Genomic DNA, 27,604 nt, shown 5'->3' on the forward strand with positions numbered 1-27,604 from the left:
CTGAAAGTTTATACATCAATGATGAAATCTTAACATTGCAACACATGCCAATACGGTCGGGTTAGCTTACTAAAGTGCAATTTTAAATTTTGCGCGAAATATCCTGCTGAAAACGTCTCGGTATGATGACGTCAGCGCGTGACGTCACGGATTGTAGAGGACATTTTGGGACAGCATGGTGGCCAGCTATTAAGTCGTCTGTTTTCATCGCAAAATTCCACAGTATTCTGGACATCTGTGTTGGTGAATCTTTTGCAATTTGTTCAATGAACAATGGAGACAGCAAAGAAGAAAGCTGTAGGTGGGAAGCGGTGTATTGCGGCCGACTGCAGCAACACAAACACAGCCGGTGTTTCATTGTTTACATTCCCGGAAGATGACAGTCAAGCTTTACCATTGGCCTGTGGAGAACTGGGACAACAGAGACTCTTACCAGGAGGACTTTGAGTTGGATGCGCAGACGTGGTACCGTGAGTACGCATGCAGCTGCGGCTTCCAAACATTTGATCGCTTGCCCGTACGTGCGTGCCGCTATGTGCATGTCACGTACGTAACTTTGGGGAAATATATGTGCTGTATGAACTTTGGGGAGGTGAACGGTACTTTGGGCTGTGTGATTGAATGTGTTCTGCAGGTGCTTGAGTTGTATTGGCGGGTTATATGGACGGGAGGGGGGAGGTGTTTGTTATGCGGGATTAATTTGTGGCATATTAAAAATAAGCTTGGTTGTGTTGTGGCTAATAGAGTATATATACAGGTAAAAGCCAGTAAATTAGAATATTTTGAAAAACTTGATTTATTTCAGTAATTGCATTCAAAAGGTGTAACTTGTACATTATATTTATTCATTGCACACAGACTGATGCATTCAAATGTTTATTTCATTTAATTTTGATGATTTGAAGTGGCAACAAATGAAAATCCAAAATTCCGTGTGTCACAAAATTAGAATATTAAGGCTAATACAAAAAAGGGATTTTTAGAAATGTTGGCCAACTGAAAAGTATGAAAATGAAAAATATGAGCATGTACAATACTCAATACTTGGTTGGAGCTCCTTTTGCCTCAATTACTGCGTTAATGCGGCGTGGCATGGAGTCGATGAGTTTCTGGCACTGCTCAGGTGTTATGAGAGCCCAGGTTGCTCTGATAGTGGCCTTCAACTCTTCTGCGTTTTTGGGTCTGGCATTCTGCATCTTCCTTTTCACAATACCCCACAGATTTTCTATGGGGCTAAGGTCAGGGGAGTTGGCGGGCCAATTTAGAACAGAAATACCATGGTCCGTAAACCAGGCACGGGTAGATTTTGCGCTGTGTGCAGGCGCCAAGTCCTGTTGGAACTTGAAATCTCCATCTCCATAGAGCAGGTCAGCAGCAGGAAGCATGAAGTGCTCTAAAACTTGCTGGTAGACGGCTGCGTTGACCCTGGATCTCAGGAAACAGAGTGGACCGACACCAGCAGATGACATGGCACCCCAAACCATCACTGATGGTGGAAACTTTACACTAGACTTCAGGCAACGTGGATCCTGTGCCTCTCCTGTCTTCCTCCAGACTCTGGGACCTCGATTTCCAAAGGAAATGCAAAATTTGCATGGTTGGGTGATGGTTTGGGGTGCCATGTCATCTGCTGGTGTCGGTCCACTCTGTTTCCTGAGATCCAGGGTCAACGCAGCCGTCTACCAGCAAGTTTTAGAGCACTTCATGCTTCCTGCTGCTGACCTGCTCTATGGAGATGGAGATTTCAAGTTCCAACAGGACTTGGCGCCTGCACACAGCGCAAAATCTACCCGTGCCTGGTTTACGGACCATGGTATTTCTGTTCTAAATTGGCCCGCCAACTCCCCTGACCTTAGCCCCATAGAAAATCTGTGGGGTATTGTGAAAAGGAAGATGCAGAATGCCAGACCCAAAAACGCAGAAGAGTTGAAGGCCACTATCAGAGCAACCTGGGCTCTCATAACACCTGAGCAGTGCCAGAAACTCATCGACTCCATGCCACGCCGCATTAACGCAGTAATTGAGGCAAAAGGAGCTCCAACCAAGTATTGAGTATTGTACATGCTCATATTTTTCATTTTCATACTTTTCAGTTGGCCAACATTTCTAAAAATCCCTTTTTTGTATTAGCCTTAAGTAATATTCTAATTTTGTGACACACGGAATTTTGGATTTTCATTTGTTGCCACTTCAAATCATCAAAATTAAATGAAATAAACATTTGAATGCATCAGTCTGTGTGCAATGAATAAATATAATGTACAAGTTACACCTTTTGAATGCAATTACTGAAATAAATCAAGTTTTTCAAAATATTCTAATTTACTGGCTTTTACCTGTATATGTCTTGTGTTTATTTACTGTTTTAGTCATTCCCAGCTGAATATCAGGTCCCACCCGCCTCTCACAGCATCTTCCCTATCTGAATCGCTCCCACTGCCCTCTAGTCCTTCACTCTCACTTTCCTCATCCACAAATCTTTCATCCTCGCTCAAATTAATGGGGAAATCGTCGCTTTCTCGGTCCGAATCGCTCTCGCTGCTGGTGGCCATGATTGTAAACAATGTGCAGATGTGAGGAGCTCCACAACCTGTGACGTCACGCTACTCGTCTGCTACTTCCGGTACAGGCAAGCCTTTTTTAACAGCGACCAAAAGTTGCGAACTTTATCGTCGATGTTCTCTACTAAATCCTTTCAGCAAAAATATGGCAATATCGCGAAATGATCAAGTATGACCACTGTTTGGTTAATTACTGAAAAACAGTAACTAGTTACAGTTACTAGTTACTTTATTTCAAAAGTAACTCAGTTACTAACTCAGTTACACCAAAAAGTAATGCGTTACTGTGAAAAGTAACTATTTAGTTACTTCTTCTACTTTTTTTTTTAAAGCTCCCATTAATGCCCTTTTAGCCTTCATTTTAGTACTGTTATTGCACTGGAGAATAATACAATCTGTTGATCAACTTGACATACATTTGCATCACTGAACTCTGCTAAGCAATGTGCTCTACATACAACACACAAAGACAAAGATATGTTTCAAAGGGCCAATTTATTTCAGGCCAGAGCAAATTGACAAAACTATTTTAAATAGCTGCAACATAACATACATAAGTAACAAACAGCATAATAACACTAACACTAACACTAACCACGTTAAACCCAGATTCCGAACTAATAAAGGTCTTAACTCATTCTCTTTCTATGCCACTTCAATATGGAATGCACTCCCAACAGGTGTAAAAGAAAGGGCATCTCTATCCTCCTTCAAAACCGCACTAAAAGAACACCTCCAGACAACTACAACCCTAAACTAACACCCTCCCTTCCACATAATACCTCTTCGGATTGTAAATAATCAAATGTAGACACTTTTTCTTATACTTTCTGATCTCTCTCTCTATGTCCACTACTTGCTGTACATATCCTACCAAGTCAGTCCTACACTGTTTCAATGTCCATTTCTCTGATGATGCAATTGTTGATGACTGAAGTGTTGATACCAACCAAACCTAACCCCCCCCCCTCCATATCCCACACCCCGGATTGTAAATAATGTAAATAATTCAATGTATATACCCTGATGATTATCTTGTGTGATGACTGTATTATGATGTTAGTATATATGATAGTATATATGTGTATCTGGACCCCGACTTAAACAAGTTAAAAAACGTATTTGGGTGTTACCATTTAGTGGTCAATTGTACGGAATATGTACTGTACTGTGCAATCTACTAATAAAAGTTTCAATCAATCAATCAATCAATCAACAACATAGCTGTAAAGCTGGCTTCACCTAAGGAAGGCACACGTGACATACACAGAGCCTAACCAGGCAGATTTGAATTGTTGTTTTGGGCAGTAGACAGGATCTTTGATCCAAGACACAACTTACATTTAACTAAAATGTTCTTTTCTTTGTGCTCGACAAAAGAAAAGAAGTGAGAATATCTCATACTTGCCAACCCTCCCGAATTTCAGTGCCTCTCCCTGGGACAACCATTCTCCAAATTTCTGCCGATTTCCAGCCGGACTTAAGGCACGCCCCCTCCCGGTCTGTGCGGATCTGAGTGAGGACAGCCTGTCGTCACGTCCGCTTGGCCAACCAAAAAGTAACCACAGAACACTATACCGTATAGGCGTATAGTGTTCTGTGGTTACTTTTTGGTTGGCCAACGGTTGTATTGCGCACCCCCCTCCCCTCCCCTTCCCACACTCAGACACACAGTCACACGCACACACACACACACACACACACACACACACACACACACACACACACACACACACACACACACACACACACACACACACACAGAGAGCGCAGAGGAAGAATCAGAAGCACGTCTCTGCTTCGCTGGAATAAAACACACTCAGATCCTCAGTTTCTAGCCGATACTACATAAAAAATAACGTAAAATAACGCAGTAACGCATCATGTAGTAACGGTAACTGAGTTATTGAATATAAAAAAATAACGCGTTAGATTACTAGTTACTGCTGAAACTAACGGCGTTACAGTAACGCGTTACTTTGTAACGCGTTAGTCCCAACACTGAGTATGACACATAGAATGGACCTGCTATCCCCGTTTAAATAAGAAAATCGCATTTCAGTAGGTCTTTAAGCAATTTTGAGTCTTTAACACCACAGTACAGTGAGAGAAACAGTCTAAGAACAGGAACAAGCAATCTACACAAAGAGACCCCAAATTGAAATTTACACTCACATTCTAACCACAAACTCTTTATAAGTGACTTGTATCAAAAATGTGTGTCCGTTACCTGTGTTGTAGTGCTTGGTGCAGTATCTGAGGTCCTCTTCATCTTTAAGGAGGAACTGTGGAAGGGTCAGTCCTTCAGCCACTTGTACTGGTCCATTCTCCTGCCACTCAAAGATGAGGTCGTTCATGGTGTAACCAACTGTAAAAGACAGTGTATGAAAGACTATTAAATCATCATACTATCCAGTCCCTTTATTAATCCATCATCAAGCCCACAGAGTATATTGCAGAAAATTAATCTAAGACAACTGCAGTGCATAATTAGTTACAAAATGCAATAATGCAATTATACAATATCTCTGGATTTGCCACAATATAATATACAGTCGTGGTCAAAAGTTGACATACACTTGTAAAGAACATCATGTCATGGCTGTCTTGAGTTTCCAATAAATTCTACAACTCTTACTTTTTTGTGATAGAGTGATTGGAGCACATACTTGTTGGTCACAAAAAACATTCATGAAGTTTGCTTCTTTTATGTATTTATTATGGGTCTACTGAAACTGTGAGGGTCAAAAGTATACATACAGCAATGTTAATATTTGCTTACATGTCCCTTGGCAAGTTGACCTGCAATAAGGCGCTTTTGGTAGCCATCCACAAGCTAGTCACGTCCGTTGTGTCCTTGAGCAAGACACTTCACCCTTGCTCCTGATGGGCCTGGTTAGCGCCGTGCATGGCAGCTCCCGCCATCAGTGTGTGAATGTGTGTGTGTGAATGGGTGAATGTGGAAATTGTGTCAAAGTGCTTTGAGTTCCTTAAAAAGGTAGAAAAGCGCTATACAAGTACAACCCATTTACCATTTTTGCTTGAATTTTTGACCACTCCTCTTGAGAAGATTTAGATTTTAGATTTAGATTTATTGGTCCCCTTGGGGAAATTCATTGTCACTGCCGTACATCTAAACAATAGACATTACACATCACAAAAAAAATAACAAAAAGACATCATACATGACCAACACACATTTACAGGCTTGTCAGAAAATTGGTGCAGTTCAACTAAATGTGTTGAACGATGACCCCCAAACCTCAAAAGTAGTCAAGGAATGGCTAAATCAGGCTAGAATAAAGGTTTTAGAGTGGCCTTCCCAAAGTCCTGACGTGTGGACAATGCTGAAGAAACAAGTCCTTGTCAGAAAACCAACACATTTAGCTGAACTGCACCAATTTTGTCAAGAGGAGTGGTCAAAAATTCAACCAAAAGCTTGTGGATGGCGACCAAAACACCTTATTGCAGTGACTATAAAAAGCGCATTTCGTCACTAGAGAAAAGCGCTATATAAATATCATTCACTTCATCTGACATACTGTTTTAAAGGGGAACATTATCACCAGACCTATGTAAGCGTCAATATACACCTTGATGTTGCAGAAAAAAAAACATATATTTTTTTAACCGATTTCCGAACTCTAAATGGGTGAATTTTGGCGAATTAAACGCCTTTCTATTATTCGCTCTCGTCACATCGGGAAGCAATCCGCCATTTTCTCAAACACATTACAAACACCGAATCAAATCAGCTCTGTTATTTTCCGTTTTTTCGACTGTTTTCCGTACCTTGGAGACATCATGCCTCGTCGGTGTGTTGTCGGAGGGTGTAACAACACCAACAGGGACGGATTCAAGTTGCACCAGTGGCCCAAAGATGCCAAAGTGGCAAGAAATTGGACGTTTGTTCCGCACACTTTACCGACGAAAGCTATGCTACGACAGAGATGGCAAGAATGTGTGGATATCCTGCGACACTCAAAGCAGATGCATTTCCAACGATAAAGTCAAAGAAATCTGCCGCCAGACCCCCATTGAATCTGCCGGAGTGTGTGAGCAATTCAGGGACAAAGGACCTCGGTAGCACGACAAGCAATGGCGGCAGTTTGTTCCCGCAGACGAGCGAGCTAAACCCCCTGGATGTCTTGGCTCACACCGTCAAGAGAAGAATATCGACCCTAGCTTCCCTGGCCTGCTGACATGAGGGTATGTCTACAGAATATATTAATTGATGAAAATTGGGCTGTCTGCACTCTCAAAGTGCATGTTGTTGCCAAATGTATTTCATATGCTGTAAACCTAGTTCATAGTTGTTAGTTTCCTTTAATGCCAAACAAACACATACCAATCGTTGGTTAGAAGGCGATCGCCGAATCCGTCCTCCCTTTCTCCCGTGTCGCTGGCTGTCGTGTCGTTTTCGTCGGTTTCGCTTGCGTACGGTTCAAACCGATATGGCTCAATAGCTTCAGTTTCTTCTTCAATTTGGTTTTCGCTACCTGCCTCCACACTACAACCATCCGTTTCAATACATGCGTAATCTGTTGAATCGCTTAAGCCGCTGAAATCCGAGTCTGAATCCGAGCTAATGTCGCTATAGCTTGCTGTGCTTTCCGCCATGTTTGTTTGTGTTGGCTTCACTATGTGACGTCACAGGAAAATGGAAGGGTGTATATAACGATGGTTAAAATCAGGCACTTTGAAGCTTTTTTTAGGGATATTGCGTGATGGGTAAAATTTTGAAAAAAACTTTGAAAAATAAAATAAGCCACTTGGAACTGATTTTTAATGGTTTTAACCATTCTGAAATTGTGATAATGTTCCCCTTTAAAGTGTTGACATGAGGCGTAGTGCCTGTAAAACATATTTAAACCCAACCTTCCTTCTGCAGAAAAGAGCTGTAAGAATCAAAAGTGGAAATGCATATAGGGAACCCACAAATCCAATATTTAAACTGCAGTGTTTCCCACAGGACAGGCATCTATTTGTGGTGGTGTGGTCGGGGGTCAGGAGGGGGGGGGGGGGATGCAGTGGCGATGACCAAGAAGAACGCGGAGTTGGAATATAATTACAACATTTTATGTACATATTTATATACAGATTTGAACAATTAGTGATTCACTGAAATATATTTATTAATTTTGGTTCTTAAAAAAAATATATCTTATAAAATATAAAAGCTAAAATGTCTCTTAAAGCTCTGCTCCTTGAATTAATGAATACTAAATAATTTAACTTTAGCCTACTACTACAACCATATTATTTACCAGCAACATGAAGTGAAACAGAGGCAGAGGTGTCCTGCCACAGTCAGTCAACCTCCTCCTCCTGCTGCTGAACAGGTCGCACCTGTGGTCCGGACTGTAGGCCTACCTCCTCTCCAAGTCGAGCCCTTTTCGGCCGTTGAAAATATTTTTCTATACTCATCTGTGTGAAGGAGTGAACATCCAACATTAGAATTTATTACTAACGAGCAGAACCGCTCTATGAACAGTGCCGTCTAACCTTAAGCGGCAGCAGCTCAACACATGCAGGGTTCAACGTTAAGGTTTTTTCTACTTGCCCGACTTCTCAAATCTTCTTGCCCCAATATTTTTACTTGTCCTGCCTAGGTTTTTTTCTGGCTGTGTAGTGCTCATGGCTTATATCTTACTAGAATCCTTCCCGTTGACTATTTACAACACTACACAGTATTTATTATTATTATTATCTATAATTACATTTAAATGGCATTGCATACATGTAAAATTAAATGCTATTTCACATTATTTGACCAGTAGCAGTTACACCCATCTGAACAGGTCAGCCACCTGTTTAAAGCCCGATCACAGTTGAAATCTTGAAATGAAGGGCCTTTAATGGCCAAAACATTAACCTGGACAACATTTTAACAGCTGGTTGGAAAAGATTTTATTCTTTTCATTGCATTCACATGCTGCAGTGGACAGTGGACAATTTAGCTTCAGTCCATGTGTGTTTATTGACAACATGGTTATAACCTGGACACGTTAGCTCGTCGGTATTGTAACACGTGACTGTTACTACGTCGTCTGCCCCGGGCCACGAGTCAAACAGCGGCGGTGTTAATGAAGCAGCGTCAGGCTGCTCACCGTCAGTGAAACGCTCGGTGAAATCACGGATTAACGTTAAATATATGACGAGCCGCGAGCGATGCAGCTATAACCTATCTACTAGTGATGGGTTGATGAGGCGTCATGAAGCGTTTCGACACATTGCAAAACTGTATTGATACTGTGTCGATACTGTGTCACTAAATACTGACATCTGCTGGACATTAAAAATCCCTACAGGCAACCTATGGACCGACTCAACTGACACTGATTTTATGACCTAGTACAGTGGTTCTCAAATGGGGGTACGCGAACCCCTGGGGGTACTTGAAGGTATGCCAAGGGGTACGTGAGATTTTTAAAAAATATTCTAAAAATAGCAACAATTCAAAAATCCTTTATAAATATATTTATTGAATAATACTTCAACAAAATATGAATGTAAGTTCATAAACTCAGTGAAGCACAAGCTCAGGTTTGTCACTAAAATGTCTGTCAAAAAGAAGTGTGAAAAGAAATGCAACAATGCAATATTCAGTGTTGACAGCTAGATTTTTTGTGGACATGTTCCATAAATATTGATGTTAAAGATTTTTTTTTTGTGAAGAAATGTTTCGAATTAAGTTGATGAATCCAGATGGATCTCTAATACAATCCCCAAAGAGGGCACTTTAAGTTGATGATTACTTCTATGTGTAGAAATCTTTATTTATAATTGAATCACTTGTTTATTTTTCAACACGTTTTTAGTTATTTTTATATCTTTTTTTCCAAATAGTTCAAGAAAGACCACTACAAATGAGCAATATTTTGCACTGTTATACAATTTAATAAATCAGAAACTGATGACATAGTGCTGTATTTTACTTCTTGAGCTTTTTTTTTTCAACCAAAAATGCTTTGCTCTGATTAGGGGGTACTTGAATTTTTAAAAAAATCACAGGGGGTACATTGCTGAACAAAGGTTGAGAACCACTGACCTAGTATATACAATAATATAAACCAAGTCATTGTATTTCATTTAGGATTATTTCATAACTTCATTTAAATAAAAATATATTTTTTGTCTTTTTTAGACACAGTCAATAAATAATGTGAACATGTATCATAACATGGAAATCTAAGAGAAGGTGTTGTGAATGAGGATGCTTGTGGACCTGGAAATTATTATTTATTTTTACTAAAAAAAAAAAACAGTTTTTCCAACGTATTCAATTTTAGACGCTTTCTCTTCTTAGTTATTATTTCTCCGGCTGTAGAAAAGAGCCGCTCACAGGGCACAGAGGAGGCGACACAGTTGGCGTATGGTCACGTGACCAAAACAGCTCATGATCGGTCACGTGACTTTCAAAAAGCGGTACGCGCACCAACACAGGGTTTCGCTCTATGAGCTCGACGCATGCATCGGTGTTGCCGGACCCATCACGACTATCCATCTATAACACCTGTAAAAATGAAATAATGCTACCACGCTAGCAAGCGTTAGCTAGCCAACTATGAGCCACCAAGCTGCTAACTGTCGCCAAAAGGCACCATTTAAGTTTTTTTCCCCATGGCATCCTGGATCAAGGCTTTCAGCAGCTTTTGGACGTTTGAGGTAGAAACGTAGGAAGCGCCATCATTATGAAAAGTAGCCGGCGAGTATTTTGATTCCGTCCGTCCCTCTTCTTCTTCTGGCGCACCAGGTGAATTAAGCGCTATAATGCATAGTAGGCTACCGCCACCTACTGCACCGGAGGTGTAACTACAAGCAACATTCACAGACAGTCCCATTGCTTTTATGAGCGGTCGAGCGAGTCAAAAGCCGAAAAATCCATTTGTGGCGGACGTAATTCTTTCGTGGCGGGCCGCCACAAATAAATGAATGTGTGGGAAACACTGAACTGTTAAACATATTGAAATTTTATGAACTGACTATAATATCCAAAAACTCATGTACATGCACAAAAATACAACAATTCTACCAAACAACATTCAAAACAGATTGGTACGGGGAAATTATATGATCGCGATCGTTGATCACGGTGATCAGCTGTGAGCACAGGCCTGGGCAATTATTTTGACTCAGGGGGCCAAATTTAGACGAACAAAATGTGTCTAGGGGCCGGTATATCTGATTTTTAGGAACACTAATACAATACCTCACAATAATGTCTGATTAAAGGGGAACATTATCACCAGACCTATGTAAGCGTCAATATATACCTTGATGTTGCAGAAAAAAGACCATATATTTTTTTAACCGATTTCCGAACTCTAAATGGGTGAATTTTGGCAAATTAAACGCCTTTCTATTATTCGCTCTCGGAGCGATGACGTCACAACATGACGTCACATCGGGAAGCAATCCGCCATTTTCTCAAACACATTACAAACACCGAATCAAATCAGCTGTGTTATTTTCCATTTTTTCGACTGTTTTCCGTACCTTGGAGACATCATGCCTCGTCGGTGTGTTGTCGGAGGGTGTAACAACACCAACAGGGATGGATTCAAGTTGCACCAGTGGCCCAAAGATGCGAAAGTGGCAAGAAATTGGACGAATGTTGTTAAAAATACGAGAGTGTGGGGAAAGCCGACGAAAATGGTCAGTCGTTTGTTCCGCACACTTTACCGACGAAAGCTATGCTACGACAGAGATGGCAAGAATGTGTGGATATCCTGCGACACTCAAAGCAGATGCATTTCCAACGATAAAGTCAAAGAAATCTGCCGCCAGACCCCCATTGAATCTGCCGGAGTGTGTGAGCAATTCAGGGACAAAGGACCTCGGTAGCACGGCAAGCAATGGCGGCAGAGTGTTCCCGCAGACGAGCAAGCTAAACCCCCTGGATGTCTTGGCTCACACCGTCAAGAGAAGAATATTGACCCTAGCTTCCCTGGCCTGCTGACATGAGGGTATGTCTACAGAATATATTAATTGATGAAAATTGGGCTGTCTGCACTCTCAAAGTGCATGTTGTTGCCAAATGTATTTCATATGCTGTAAACTTAGTTCATAGTTGTTAGTTTCCTTTAATGCCAAACAAACACATACCAGTCGTTGGTTAGAAGGCGATCGCCAAATTCGTCCTCGCTTTCTCCCGTGTCGCTGGCTGTCGTGTCGTTTTCGTCGTTCAAAACCGATATGGCTCAATAGCTTCAGTTTCTTCTTCAATTTGGTTTTCGCTACCTGCCTCCACACTACAACCATCCGTTTCAATACATGCGTAATCTGTTGAATCGCTTAAGCCGCTGAAATCCGAGTCTGAATCCGAGCTAATGTCGCTATAGCTTGCTGTTCTATCCGCCATGTTTGTTTGTGTTGGCATCACTGTGTGACGTCACAGGAAAATGGACGGGTGTATATAACGATGGTTAAAATCAGGCACTTTGAAGCTTTTTTTAGGGATATTGCATGATGGGTAAAATTTTGAAAAAAACTTCGAAAAATACAGTAAGCCACTGGGAACTGATTTTTAATGGTTTTAACCATTCTGAAATTGTGATAATGTTCCCCTTTAAAAGCTAAAAACGTTATTGCAGACCGCCTTCAAAAACGGAATGGAATTATACATTTTTTTTACCGTTCCCAACCTTGTGGGAACAGTTTGGACAGGCCCCTTCCTCTTCCAATATGACTGTGCACCAGTGCACAAGGCAAGGTCCATAAACACATGGATGACAGAGTCTGGTGTGGATGAACTTGACTGGCCTGCACAGAGTCCTGACCTGAACCCGACAGAACCCATTTGGGATGAATTAGAACGGAGACTGAGAGCCAGGCCTTCTCCACCAACATCAGTGTGTGACCTCACCAATGCGCTCTTGGAAGAATGGTGGAAAATTCCTATAAACACACTCCACAACCTTGTGGACAGCCTTCCCAGAAGAGCTGAAGCTGTAATAGCTGCAAAAGGTGGACCGACATCATATTGAACCCTATGGGTTAGGAATGGGATGGCACTTCAAGTTCATATGTGAGTCAAGGCAGGTGGCCAAATACTTTTGGCAATATAGTGTATTATAAATAGGGGGAAGATATGTTATATCTGTTCCTTTTCATTCATAATTCACTTTCATATGTTGATTTTACGCCGAGACAATCAGTTAAATGACCATGACCCAGCTTGGTAAATGAATAAACATGCTTAGGCAGGAAAAGAACCCACCAAGGCAGAAAACAAGCAGGAGATTTAGAAAACTGCATGTAGTCAAAGCTCGGAGCTCTGTGGGGGCATTTTAAAAATAAGCATAAACAGCTGGTGCAAGCTTGTACATGCCTACAGCAATAACACAAAAGATGTAGTTACGTCTTGCTTCTTAAGGTTCAGTTCTGTGTGTGTGTATAGTGTGAGTGTGTTAAAACGTGTAAGTGCACCGAAAAAGCCCTACCCACAGCATAGTGAACATGTGGTTACCCTTTGTGGCATCTTAAAACTCAGTATAGGTCCCCTTTAATCATACAGCAATTAATCACGATAATCGCAGTAAATGACTTGCTTGTATAACAGTGTACCAGTGAGGTCTTAAAAAGTCTAAAATCCAATAATTTGAATTTAAGGCCTTAATGATGTCTTAAACGCAATCATAATCTCATAAAATAACTTTAATAAGACTATGGAAGGTGTTAAAAATATACAGTCGTGGTCAAAAGTTGACATACACTTGTAAAGAACATAATGTCATGGCTGTCTTGAGTTTCCACACTGCAAAAAGTCCATCCATCCATCCATCCATCTTCTTCCGCTTATCCGAGGTCGGGTCGCGGGGGCAGCAGCCTAAGCAGGGAAGCCCAGACTTCCCTCTCCCCAGCCACTTCGTCCAGCTCTTCCTGTGGGACCCCGAGGCGTTCCCAGGCCAGCCGGGAGACATAGTCTTCCCAACGTGTCCTGGGTCTTCCCCGTGGCCTCCTACCGGTCGGACGTGCCCTAAACACCTCCCTAGGGAGGCGTTCGGGTGGCATCCTGACCAAATGTCCGAACCACCCCATCTGGCTCCTCTCGATGTGGAGGAGCAGCGGCTTTACTTTGAGTTCCTCCCGGATGACAGAGCTTCTCACCCTATCTCTAAGGGAGAGCCCCGCCACCCGGCGGAGGAAACTCATTTCGGCCGCTTGTACCCGTGATCTTGTCCTTTCGGTCATAACCCAAAGCTCATGACCATAGGTGAGGATGGGAACGTAGATCGACCGGTAAATTGAGAGCTTTGCCTTCCGGCTCAGCTCCTTCTTCACCACAATGTATCGATACAGCGTCCGCCTTACTGAAGACGCCGCACCGATCTGCCTGTCGATCTCACGATCCACTCTTCCCTCACTCGTGAACAAGACTCCGAGGTACTTGAACTCCTCCACTTGGGGCAAGATCTCCTCCCCAACCCGAAGATGGCACTCAACCCTTTTCCGGGTGAGAACCATGGACTCGGACTTGGAGGTGCTGATTCTCATCCCAGTCGCTTCACACTCGGCTGCGAACCGATCCAGCGAGAGCTGAAGATCCTGGCCAGATGAAGCCATCAGGACCACATCATCTGCAAAAAGCAGAGACCTAATCCTGCAGCCACCAAACCAGATCCCCTCAACGCCTTGACTGCGCCTAGAAATTCTGTCCATAAAAGTTATGAACAGAATCGGTGACAAAGGGCAGCCTTGGCGGAGTCCAACCCTCACTGGAAACGTGTCCGACTCCTCTCTGACCTGCCACCTTAACGTGGTAGAGGAGTTTGCGTGTCCCAATGATTCTAGGAGCTATGTTGTCCGGGGGCTTTATGCCCCCTGGTAGGGTCTCCCAAGACAAACTGGTCCTAGGTGAGGGATCAGACAAAGAGCAGCTCGAAGACCTCAATGAAATATAAAAAACAAGGACCCAGATTTCCCTCGCCCGGACGCGGGTCACCGGGGCCCCCCTCTGGAGCCAGGCCCGGAGGTGGGGCACGATGGCGAGCGCCTGGTGGCCGGGCCTGTCCCCATGGGGCCCGGCCAGGCACAGCCCGAAGAGGCAACGTGGGTCCCCCCTCCAATGGGCTCACCACCCATAGCAGGGACCATAGAGGTCGGGTGCGATGTGAGCTGGGCGGCAGCCGAAGGCAGGGCACTTGGCGGTCCGATCCTCGGCTACAGAAGCTAACTCTTGGGACTGCAAAAAGTCAGTGTTCAAAAACAAGACAAAAAAAATACTAAAATTATGGGTATTTTATTTGAATTAATCAAAATTATCTGCCAATAGAACAAGAAAATTCGGCTTGTCAAGACTTTCCAAAACAAGTAAAATTAGCTAACCTCAATGAACCCAAAAATACCTCACTAATAACAACTGTAATACTATAAGAGTACGTATTTTCTATCGCTTCATTGAAAATAAAACAGCAAAGTCCATTCGGCTGTCATCTGTTTTAATAATGAGACACAATTGTGTCAAAGTCATGATTTTTTTTTCATGCTTGAAATAAGAAATGATTACTTTAAAAAAGTAGTTTTATACTTGTGAGTGTTGATGACACAGCTTTGCAACAGTTGATATTCTAGTTTCAAGCATGTTTTACTCAATATAGGTCATCAAATCTCAGCTACAAGCTGTAATATCTTACTGAGATCATTTAGGACCAAAACACTTAAAACAAGTAAAACACTCTAACATAAAATCTGCTTAGTGAGAAGAATGATCTTATCAGACAGAAAATAAGCAAATATCACCCTTATTTGAGATATTTAATCTTACTTAGATTTCAGTTTTTGCAGAGCAATAATTTCTACATCTCTTATTTGTTTGTGATAGAGTGATTGGAGCACATACAAAAAACATTCATGAAGTTTGGTTCGTTTATGAATTTATTATGGGTCTACTGAAAATGTGCTGGGTCAAAAGTATACATACAGCAATGTTAATATTTGCTTACATGTCCCTTGGCAAGTTTACCTGCAATAAGGCGCTTTTGGTAGCCATCCACAAGCTTCTGCTTGAATTTTTGACCACTCCTCTTGACAAAATTGGTGCAGTTCAGCTAAATGTGTTGGTTTTCTGACATGGACTTGTTTCTTCAGCATTGTCCACACGTTTAAGTCAGGACTTTGGGAAGGCCGTTCTAAAAACTTAATTCTAGCCTGATTTAGCCATTCCTTTACCACTTTTGACGTGTGTTTGGAGTCATTGTCCTGTTGGAACACCCAACTGCGCCCAAGACCCAACCTCCGAGCTGATGATTTTAGGTTGTCCTGAAGAAATTGGAACTAATCCTCCTTTTTCATTGTCCCATTTACTCTCTGTAAAACACCAGTTCCATTGGCAGCAAAACAGGCCCAGAGCATAATACTACCACCACCATGCTTGACGGTAGGTGTGGTGTTCCTGGGATTAAAGGCCTCACTGTCAAAGAAGTACAAAGCGCCAATAAACCTTGAAGGCACTGCCTTTGCGTGCCGGCACAATCACATAATATCTACGGCTTTTCTCACACACAAGTGAATACAAAGCATACTTGGTCAACAGCCATACAGGTCACACTGAGGGTGTCCGTATAAACAACTTTAACACTGTTACAAATATGCGCCACACTGTGAACCCACACCAAACAAGAATGACAAACACATTTCGGGAGAACATCCGCACCGTAACACGATAATAAACAAAACAGAACAAATACCCAGAACCCCTTGCAGCACTAACTTTTCCGAGACGCTACAATACACACACCCCGCTACCCCCCCACCCCAACCCTGCCCACTTCAACCTCCTCGAGCATGTCCCAAATTCCAAGCTGCTGTTTTGTGGCATGTTAAAAAAAAAAAATGCACTAAGTGATTTCAATAATAAATATGGCAGTGCCATGTTGGCATTTTTTTCCATAACTTGAGTTGGTTTATTTTGTAAAACCTTGTTACATTGTTTAATGCATCCAGCGGGGCATCACAACAAAATGAGGCATAATAATGTGTTGATTCCACGACTGTATATATCGGTATCGGTTGATATCGGAATCGGTAATTAAGAGTTGGACAATATCGGAATATCGGATATCGGCAAAAAAAGCCATTATCGGACATCTCTAATTGTAACCTTTAAACCATTTCTACAGTTCAGTATCAGATCATCAACATTCAAACCATTTATCCATTTCAAACTATTCTTACATTCATTCTACTCAGCATTTCAGTTCAGCTTCATCATTGGAGCGTTTACACGCAATTTCTACAGAAATTGCTTCATCTACAAACCCCGTTTCCATATGATTTGGGAAATTGTGTTAGATGTAAATATAAACGGAATACAATGATTTGCAAATCATTTTCAAGCCATATTCAGTTGAATATGCTACAAAGACAACATATTTGATGTTCAAACTCATAAACTTTATTTTTTTTTTGCAAATAATAAGTAACTTAGAATTTCATGGCTGCAACACGTGCCAAAGTAGTTGGGAAAGGGCATGTTCACCACTGTGTTACTGTGTTACAACATTTGGGAACTGAGGAGACACATTTTTGAAGCTTCTCAGGTGGAATTCTTTCCCATTCTTGCTTGATGTCCAGCTTAAGTTGTTCAACAGTCCGGGGGTCTCCCTTCTGCTATTTTAGGCTTCATAATGCGCCACACATTTTCAATGGGAGACAGGTCTGGACTACAGGCAGGCCAGTCTAGTACCCGCACTCTTTTACTATGAAGCCACGTTGATGTAACACGTGGCTTGGCATTGTCTTGCTGAAATAAGCAGGGGCGTCCATGGTAACGTTGCTTGGATGGCAACATATGTTGCTCCAAAACCTGTATGTACCTTTCAGCATTAATGGTGCCTTCACAGATGTGTAAGTTACCCATGTCTTGGGCACTAATACACCCCCATACCATCACAGATGCTGGCTTTTCAACTTTGCGCCTATAACAATCCGGATGGTTCTTTTCCTCTTTGGTCCGGAGGACACGACGTCCACAGTTTTCAAAAACAATTTGAAATGTGGACTCATCAGACTACAGAACACTTTTCCACTTTGTATCAGTCCATCTTAGATGAGCTCAGGCCCAGCAAAGCCGACGGCGTTTCTGGGTGCTGTTGATAAACGGTTTTCGCCTTGCATAGGAGAGTTTTAACTTGCACTTACAGATGTAGCGACCAACTGTAGTTACTGACAGTGGGTTTCTGAAGTGTTCCTGAGCCCATGTGGTGATATCCTTTACACACGGATGTCGCTTGTTGATGCAGTACAGCCTGAGGGATGGAAGGTCACGGGCTTAGCTGCTTACGTGCAGTGATTTCTCCAGATTCTCTGAACCCTTTGATGATATTACGGAGCGTAGATGGTGAAATCCCTAAATTCCTTGCAATAGCTGCTTGAGAAAGGTTTTTCTTAAACTGTTCAACAATTTGCTCACGCATTTGTTGACAAAGTGGTGACCCTCGCCCCATCCTTGTTTGTGAATGACTGAGCATTTCATGGAATCTATGTTTATACCCAATCATGGCACCCACCTGTTCCCAATTAGCCTGTTCACCTGTGGGATGTTCCAAATAAGTGTTTGATGAGCATTCCTCAACTTTATCAGTATTTATTGCCACCTTTCCCAACTTCTTTGTCACGTGTTGCTGGCATCAAATTCTAAAGTTAATGATTATTTGCAAAAAAAAAAAAATTGTATATCAGTTTGAACATCAAATATGTTGTCTTTGTAGCATATTCAAGTGAATATGGGTTGAAAAGGATTTGCAAATCATTGTATTCCGTTTATATTTACATCTAACACAATTTCCCAACTCATATGGAAACGGGGTTTGTAGTATAAATTGGGTTAGTTATCGTTTGTAATTTACAAGGAGCAATCACATTGCCGTCATTCTATGACTTGGCTATGTTGCATGTTTAAGTGGGAATGGCATACCGTAAGACCCTGGCCTACCTCTTGTAATTGTGCCAAAAGAGGGCAGTGTGCGTAAATAAGCGCGCTTACACTCGAAACATGCCGTGCTTAAAGGGGAACATTATCACAATTTCAGAAGGGTTAAAACCATTAAAAATCAGTTCCCAGTGGCTTATTTTATTTTTCAAAGTTTTTTTCAAAATTTTACCCATCACGCAATATCCCTAAAAAAAAGCTTCAAAGTGCCTGATTTTAACCATCGTTATATACACCCGTCCATTTTCCTGTGACGTCACATAGTGATGCAAACACAAACAAACATGGCGGATAGAACAGCAAGCTATAGCGACATTAGCTCGGATTCAGACTCGGATTTCAGCGGCTTAAGCGAAATTGAAGAAGAAATTGAAGCTATTGAGCCATATCGGTTTGAACCGTATGCAAGCGAAACCGACGAAAACGACACGACAGCCAGCGACACGGGAGAAAGCGAGGACGAATTCGGCAATCGCCTTCTAACCAACGATTGGTATGTTTGTTTTTAAGTGTTGTAATGTTTTTAAGCTAAATTATTGGTAAACACTGTTTATGTATAATAATTTACATAAAACCGCGAGTAATGAATACAGTTTTCATCAATTAATATATTCTGTAGACATACCCTCATCCGCTCTCTTTTCCTGAAAGCTGATCTGTCCAGTTTTGGAGTTGATGTCAGCAGGCCAGGGAAGCTAGGGTCGATATTCTTCTCTTGATCATCTTCGGTGGCATAAGGGACGGTGTGAGCCAAGACATCCAGGGGGTTTAGCTCGCTCGTCTGCGGGAACAAACTGCTGCCATTGCTTGCCGTGCTACCGAGGTCCTTTGTCCCTGAATTGCTCACACACTCCGGCAGATTCAATGGGGGTCTGGCGGCAGATTTCTTTGACTTTATGGTTGGAAATGCATCTGCTTTGAGTGTCGCAGGATATCCACACATTCTTGCCATCTCTGTCGTAGCATAGCTTTCGTCGGTAAAGTGTGCGGAACAAACGACTGACCATTTTCGTCGGCTTTCCCCACACTCTCGTATTTTGAACAAATTTCGTCCGATTTCTTGCCACTTTGGCATCTTTGGGCCACTGGTGCAACTTGAATCCGTCCCTGTTGGTGTTGTTACACCCTCCGACGAGGCATGATGTCTCCAAGGTACGGAAAACAGTCGAAAAAAACAGAAAATAACAGAGCTGATTTGATTCGGTGTTCGTAATATTTTTGAGAAAATGGCGGATTGCTCCGAGAGCGACTAATAGAAAGGCGTTTAATTGGCCAAAATTCACCCATTTAGAGTTGGGAAATCGGTTAAAAAAATATATGGTCTTTTTTCTGCAACATCAAGGTATATATTGACGCTTACATAGGTCTGGTGATAATGTTCCCCTTTAAGTTGTCCAGTACGCTCTGCCTTGTGGGACTCCATCTTTGGAATGTTTTTGCACACGTGGGAGAAAATGAGAATTCAAACCCAGATCTCCAGATTATGAGGCTGACATGCAACCATTCTGCAAATATGTGTAATGTCCATTTATAATAATAATAATGTATTGTAATATCAATTTATGTATGAAAATGTAGTGCAAGTTCAGCCCAGTGCACTAAACAATGAGGCGAGGGAAACATCCAATGTCGTGCAAAGTTTAAGCCCCCGTGACATACGGTACAGTCTGGAATATTCATACGGCACGAAAACACAAATCCATTATAATGGCAATAAATAATAAACAAGAGCAGGATGAGGCAGGAGAGAGTGCTGAGTAGTATTGTTCTCTAATTAAACCATCAAATTATAATTATGTCATGTTGTTCGGCTACAAGTCACTTTGTGACCCTCAAGAATTATTTCCAAAGAGTTACATTTTCTCAGTACTTACAGCTTTCTAACTGCATAATACAGGTCTGAACATCCATCGGGAAGTTTTTGAGATCCATGGGGCATGACAGAGTTAATGTTAGTCTGAAAGCAAATACAGAAGAGCACAAGTGAGAAGAAAGTGAAGCACAGTCACCAGCCGTAAAATCATACATGAAGATATGACCTTTTTATTGGAACTACAGTCGTGGTCAAAAGTGGACATACACGTGTAAAGAACATAATGTCATGGCTGTCTTGAGTTTCCAATCATTTATACAACTCTTATTTATTTTTTCGAGTGATTGGAGCACATACTTGTTGGTCACAAAAAAACATTCATGAAGTTTGTTCTTTTATGAATTTATTATGGGTCTACTGAAAATGTGCTGGGTCAAAAGTATACATACAGCAATGTTAATATTTGCTTACATGTCCCTTGGCAAGTTTACCTGCAATAAGGCGCTTTTGGTAGCCATCCACAAGCTTCTGCTTGAATTTTTGACCACTTGTCTTGACAAAATTGGTGCAGTTCAGCTAAATGTGTTGGTTTTCTGACATTGACTTGTTTCTTCAGCATTGTCCACACGTTTAAGTCAGGACTTTGGGAAGGCCATTCTAAAAACCTTAATTCTAGCCTGATTCCTTTACCACTTTTGACGTGTGTTTGGGGTCATTGTCCTGTTGGAACACCCAACTGCGCCCAAGACCCAACCTTCGGGCTGATGATTTTAGGTTGTCAGAGGTAATCCTCCTTTTTCATTGTCCCATTTACTCTCTGTAAAGCACCAGTTCCATTGGCAGCAAAACAGGCCCAAAGCATAATACTACCACCACCATGCTTGACGGTAGGCATGGTGTTCCTGGGATTAAAGGCCTCACCTTTTCTCCTTCAAACATATTGCTGGGTATTGTGGCCAAACAGCTCAATTGTTTTGTTTCATCTGACCACAGAACTTTCCTCCAGAAGGTCTTATCTTTGTCCACGTGATCAGCAGCAAACTTTAGACGAGCCTTTAGGTGTGGCTTCTGGAGCAAGAGCTTCCTTCTTGCATGGTAGCCTCTCAGTCTATGGCGATGCAAAACACGCAAACTATGCAATGGAATTGATCCCTATACGTTATCAAAAACCTCAACGTTGTGTATGTGCGTAAAGCTTCATTTATGATTGCTGCCTTTGGTAAAAGCTTAACTCATTTAGGTTTTGCTCACATTTGTTTTCTTTCGGCATCCCTCACCAGCGGTGAGGGATGCCGTCAAGCTGAAGAAGGAGTCCTATCGGGTTCTTTTGGCTCATGGGACTCCTGAGGCAGCGGACAGGTACCGACAGGCCAAGCGGTGTGCGGCTTCAGCGGTCGCAGAGGCAAAAACTCGGACATGGGAGGAGTTCGGGTAAGCCATGGAAAACGACTTCCGGACGGCTTCGAAGCAATTCTGGACCACCATCCGCCGCCTCAGGAAGGGGAAGCAGTGCACTATCAACACCGTTTATGGCGAGGATGGTGTTCTGATGACCTCGACTGCGGATGTTGTGGATCGGTGGAGGGAATACTTCAAAGACCTCCTCAATCCCACCAACACCTCTTCCTATGAGGAACCAGTGCCTGGGGAGTCTGTGGTGGGCTCTCCTATTTCTGGGGCTGAGGTTGCTGAGGTAGTTAAAAAGCTCCTCGTGGCAAGGCCCCGGGGGTAGATGAGATCCGCCCGGAGTTCCTTAAGGCTCTGGATGTTGTGGGGCTGTCTTGGTTGACAAGACTCTGCAGCATCGCGTGGACATCGGGGGCGGTACCTCTGGATTGGCAGACCAGGGTGGTGGTTTCTCTCTTTAAGAAGGGGAACCGGAGGGTGTGTTCTAACTATCGTGGGATCACACTCCTCCTAAGTGGAGGAGTTCAAGTACCTCGGAGTCTTGTTCACGAGTGAGGGAAGAGTGGATCGTGAGATCGACAGGCGGATCGGTGCGGCGTCTTCAGTAATGCGGACGCTGTATCGATCCGTTGTGGTGAAGAAGGAGCTGAGCCGGAAGGCAAAGTTCTCAATTTACCGGTCGATCTACGTTCCCATCCTCACCTATGGTCATGAGTTTTGGGTTATGACCGAAAGGACAAGATCACGGGTACAAGCGGCCGAAATGAGTTTCCTCCGCCGGGTGGTGGGGCTCTCCCTTAGAGATAGGGTGAGAAGCTCTGCCATCCGGGGGGAGCTCAAAGTAAAGCCGCTGCTCCTCCGCATCGAGAGGAGCCAGATGAGGTGGTTCGGGCATCTGGTCAGGATGCCACCCAAACGCCTCCCTAGGGAGGTGTTTAGGGCACGTCCGACCGGTAGGAGGCCGCGGGGAAGACCCAGGTCACGTTGGGAAGACTATGTCTCCCGGCTGGCCTGGGAACGCCTCGGGGTCCCACAGGAAGAGCTGGACGAAGTGGCTGGGGAGAGGGAAGTCTGGGCTTCTCTGCTTAGGCTGCTGCCCCCGCGACCCGACCTCGGATAAGCGGAAGAAGATGGATGGACGTAGCAAAACTGTGTTTTAAGAACTCCGAAACAAGAAAAATAACAAATAATATCAAGATAATATTTAAATGGGAAATACTTAACGATAAACGTGTATCAAACAAACCTTTAACAAAGTGAACACTGCAAACTTCTAAAAACTTTAGTAAAATCTTGCCATCTTTCACCATTCTTGATGACCTCTTAAGGAACTCTGAAGAACATGTTGTTTTCACGATTTGAACGGCTGCGACAGCCTAAAACAACGCAAGCATACGGCATTTTTCTTTGAGAATGTCAAAATGCTGCCCAGAACGCTATAACAGACGCTCGCTGGCCCACCATAGTTAGTAAACCAGACGTGACGTCAAGTGAATGCAACCTAAAGTAGGGCATATACAAATCTTCAAGGATTCATTGCTTGACAGAAGATCTAACTCAATATTAAACTGTTTGGATTAGCATATTCCAATAAACCATCTATTTTTATTAAATTTTATTTTGATTCAACTCATACTTTCTCCAATCAACCATCATCAAACTAACATACATGGAGAACATTTTAAATGTCGGTTTTATATTTTACACATTAGTTTTTTGCTATTGTTGGTTTTGTGCTTTTTACAGTCAGTGTTCTTGAACTAACAGAAAGGTGTACTAGTATAATTAGTTCTATTTCAGTTCAAAATGTCATTTTTCAGATGTACAGACGTGGATCAAAATTGCAAGTAGTACGAAATAAATTCAAAATAACTGAATGGTCACAGAAATAACTTAAAAACTGACCAATCTAACCTATATTCTTTTTGAATGGTGGTTTTTGCCAAAATTCTATTTTTCTCTATGTTGACAGACATAATATTAAAAATTACACGGAAAAAACCGGGATGACTGAATAACTGTCGATAGGTGCAGGAGCCTCACTGAGCGTAACATAAATAACGTTATTGCCGTAATTGCTTCAAAAAGTAGAACAAAATATTCATGTGATTACTGTAATCTGTGTTTTTTGGTGTGGAAAAACTCGCTCAGTGTGCAATATGGGTGTTAATAGTGTTTCTGTTTTACCATGTATTCATTATTTATAGTGCACACTGCAAAAAGTCAGTGTTCAAAAACAAGAAAAAAAACAACAAAAATTAACAAGTAAAAATTAGCGAACCTCAATGAACCCAAAAAAATAAGTATATTCTCACTAATAACAAGGGCACTTTTCTTGGTAGAAAAAAATATGAGACCTTTTTGCTCAATATGTTGAAAAATATTCTTAAATGAAGTAAATGCTAGTGCCATTATCTTGACATAATGATATGCGCTCGGCATCATGATTTTTTTTTCATGCTTGATATAAGAAATTACTTTAAAAAAGTAGTTTTATACTTGTGAGTGTTGATGACACAGCTTTGCAACAAGTTGATGTTCTAGTTTCAAGCATGTTTTACTCAATATAGGTCATCCAATCTCAGCAACAAGCTGTAATATCTTACTGAGATCATTTAGGACCAAAACCCTTAAAACAAGTAAAACACTCTAACATAAAAATGATCTTATCAGACAGAAAATAAGCAAATATCAGCCTTATTTGAGATATTTAATCTTACTAAGATTTCAGTTTTTGCAGTGCAGTCATTTAGTGCGTAATATGTATTGTTAATTTTTTCATTAAAGGGGAACATTATCACCAGACCTATGTAAGCGTCAATATATACCTTGATGTTGCAGAAAAAAGACCATATTTTTTTTTAACCGATTTCTGAACTCTAAATGGGTGAATTTTGGCGAATTAAACGCCTTTCTAATATTCGCTCTCGGAGCGATGACGTCACAAGGTGGCGTCACATCGGGAAGCAATCTGCCATTTTCTCAAACACCGAGTCAAATCAGCTCTGTTATTTTCCGTTTTTTCGACTGTTTTCCGTACCTTGGAGACATCATGCCTCGTCGGTGTGTTGTCGGAGGGTGTAACAACACCAACAGGGACGGATTCAAGTTGCACCAGTGGCCCAAAGATGCCAAAGTGGCAAGAAATTGGACGTTTGTTCCGCACACTTTACCGACGAAAGCTATGCTACGACAGAGATGGCAAGAATGTGTGGATATCCTGCGACACTCAAAGCAGATGCATTTCCAACGATAAAGTCAAAGAAATCTGCCGCCAGACCCCCATTGAATCTGCCGGAGTGTGTGAGCAATTCAGGGACAAAGGACCTCGCTAGCACGGCAAGCAATGGCGGCAGTTTGTTCCCGCAGACGAGCGAGCTAAACCCCCTGGATGTCTTGGCTCACATCGACCCTTATGCCACCGAAGATGATCAAGAGAAGAATATCGACCCTAGCTTCCCTGGCCTGCTGACATCAACTCCAAAACTGGACAGATCAGCTTTCAGGAAAAGAGAGCGGATGAGGGTATGTCTACAGAATATATTAATTGATGAAAACTGGGCTGTCTGCACTCTCAAAGTGCATGTTGTTGCCAAATGTATTTCATATGCTGTAAACCTAGTTCATAGTTGTTAGTTTCCTTTAATGCCAAACAAACACATACCAATCGTTGGTTAGAAGGCGATCGCCGAATTCGTCCTCGCTTTCTCCCGTGTCGCTGGCTGTCGTGTCGTTTTCGTCGGTTTCGCTTGCATACGGTTCAAACCGATATGGCTCAATAGCTTCAGTTTCTTCTTCAATTTGGTTTTCGCTACCTGCCTCCACACTACAACCATCCGTTTCAATACATGCGTAATCTGTTGAATCGCTTAAGCCGCTGAAATCTGAGTCTGAATCCGAGCTAATGTCGCTATAGCTTGCTGTTTTAAGCGCCATGTTTGTTTGTGTTGGCGTCACAGGAAAATGGACGGGTGTATATAACGATGGTTAAAATCAGGCACTTTGAAGCTTTTTTTAGGGATATTGCGTGATGGGTAAAATTTTGAAAATCAGTTCCACTGGGAACTGATTTTTAATGGTTTTAACCCTTCTGAAATTGTGACAATGTTCCCCTTTAAATTGTACTGTTATTGTATGTAAAAAAATATGTGCTGCAACCACATTATTTTCCCATTGTGGATTAATAGGTCTTGTTTAAAAAAACAAATTCTCTTGTACCACAGTTCAAAACCCATGTCTAACTTCTATTTGTACATTGTTTTGTATTTTTCCCTGCATAATTAGTTACCAGTTATTAAGTGATTCCTGTGGATTTCGGCAATGTGCATGCATTAGGTGCTTTGAAACTCACCTGATGGAATATAAAACATTTCCATTCTTAAAAATACGGAGCAACTTGTTGTCCGTTGTAACCCCATGGAAATGTGCTCCCTTCTCGTTGGCAAAAAAAAGATCTGGCTTCCAAATAGAGTCCAACATTGAGGGGTCCAAGTCCAAAGAGTCATCTGGATACTCTGCGTAGGCAAGCCTGGGATCGTTCCATTGCTGACGAAGGAAGATATTCACCCGGTAGTCCTAAAATGCAGAAGAAAGTATTTGTAGCGATTAATCCATATCACTTGGCCTTGTTTTATTGAAAGAAATGACCACCACAATGTCCAAATAAAGCTAATATGAACATACAGCTGTGACTTCTTTTTTTGTATTAAAAGACACTTAAAAATTACATTTTGATTAATTGGCAGTTTGGAGATGCGGAGTTTACAACAGTCCGTTCATCATCCATCCAGATTTTGTCTAGTATGGAGAAAAAACACTGCCAGTAAAATTATTATCGGTATCGCTTTCAAAATTATCGGTAGCTGTTTCAAAAAGTACCATTTATGACTTTTTAAAACGCCGCTGTGTACACGGACGTAGGGAGAAGTACAGAGCAGCAATAAACCTTAAAGGCACTTCCTTGCGTGCCAGCCTAATCACACAATATCTACGGCTTTTCACACACACAAGTGAATGCAACGCATACTTGGTCAACAGCCATACAGGTCACACTGAGGGTGGCCGTATAAACAACTTTAACACTGTTACAAATATGCGCCACACTGTAAACCCACACCACACAAGAATGAAAAACACATTTCGGGAGAACATCCGCACCGTAACCCAACATAAACACAACAGAACAAATACCCAGAAACCCCTTGCAGCACTAACTCTTCCGGGACGCTACAATATACACCCCCCGCTACCCTCTACTCCCCACCCGCCAACCTCAACCTCCTCATGCTCTCTCAGGGAGAGCATGTCCCAAATTCCAAGCTGCTGTTTTGAGGCATGTTAAAAAAAATAATGCACTTTGTGACTTCAATAATAAAGTTGGCATTTTTTTTCCATAACTTGAGTTGATTTATTTTGGAAAACCTTGTTACATTGTTTAATGCATCCAGCGGGAAATCACAACAAAATGAGGCATAATAATGTGTTAATTCCACGACTGTATATATCGGAATCAGTAATTAAGAGTTGGACAATATCGGATATCGGCAAAAAAGCCATTATCGGACATCTCTAATTTTTGGTGGATATTTTTGTGTATCGTGACATTTTTTGATGCAAATATTAATACATTTGTACACTTTTGTTTTTGTGTGTTTCACAGGTGTTTATTTTCGACTTTTCCTTGTTCACATTCGCTTCTCTTTTTTACGGTTTCGATTAAATTTTTTTCAGTTTCGCTTCTTTATTTTACGATTTTAAATTAATGGCATCAGTTAGACGTGGAGGGCGGGTGCCTGTGGGCGTATTGAGGTTAATGTGTGTCTCTATTACGAAAGCATTGAATTTATGTAACTTCATTTTTAGTGTTTGGATTTTGGCAATACATTTTTT

The 27,604-nt window shown here is 41.9% G+C and overlaps 1 protein-coding gene across 2 annotated transcripts in view; it reads right to left on the bottom strand.

The window, feature by feature from the left end:
* Positions 1-27,604, bottom strand: part of glra3 (glycine receptor, alpha 3) — a 140,584-nt gene that overhangs the window by 74,990 nt on the left and 37,990 nt on the right. For both annotated transcript variants that reach the window (XM_061977241.2, XM_061977240.2), the window contains exons 4-6: positions 26,067-26,290; positions 20,370-20,452; positions 4,792-4,929 (exon numbers count right to left, since the gene is read on the bottom strand). In XM_061977241.2, the coding sequence (XP_061833225.1) occupies positions 4,792-4,929; positions 20,370-20,452; positions 26,067-26,290 (445 nt within the window). The remainder of the gene's footprint in view (positions 1-4,791; positions 4,930-20,369; positions 20,453-26,066; positions 26,291-27,604) is intronic.

This window comes from Nerophis lumbriciformis, linkage group LG16 (assembly GCF_033978685.3).
Source record: "Nerophis lumbriciformis linkage group LG16, RoL_Nlum_v2.1, whole genome shotgun sequence".
NCBI lineage: Eukaryota > Metazoa > Chordata > Actinopteri > Syngnathiformes > Syngnathidae > Nerophis > Nerophis lumbriciformis.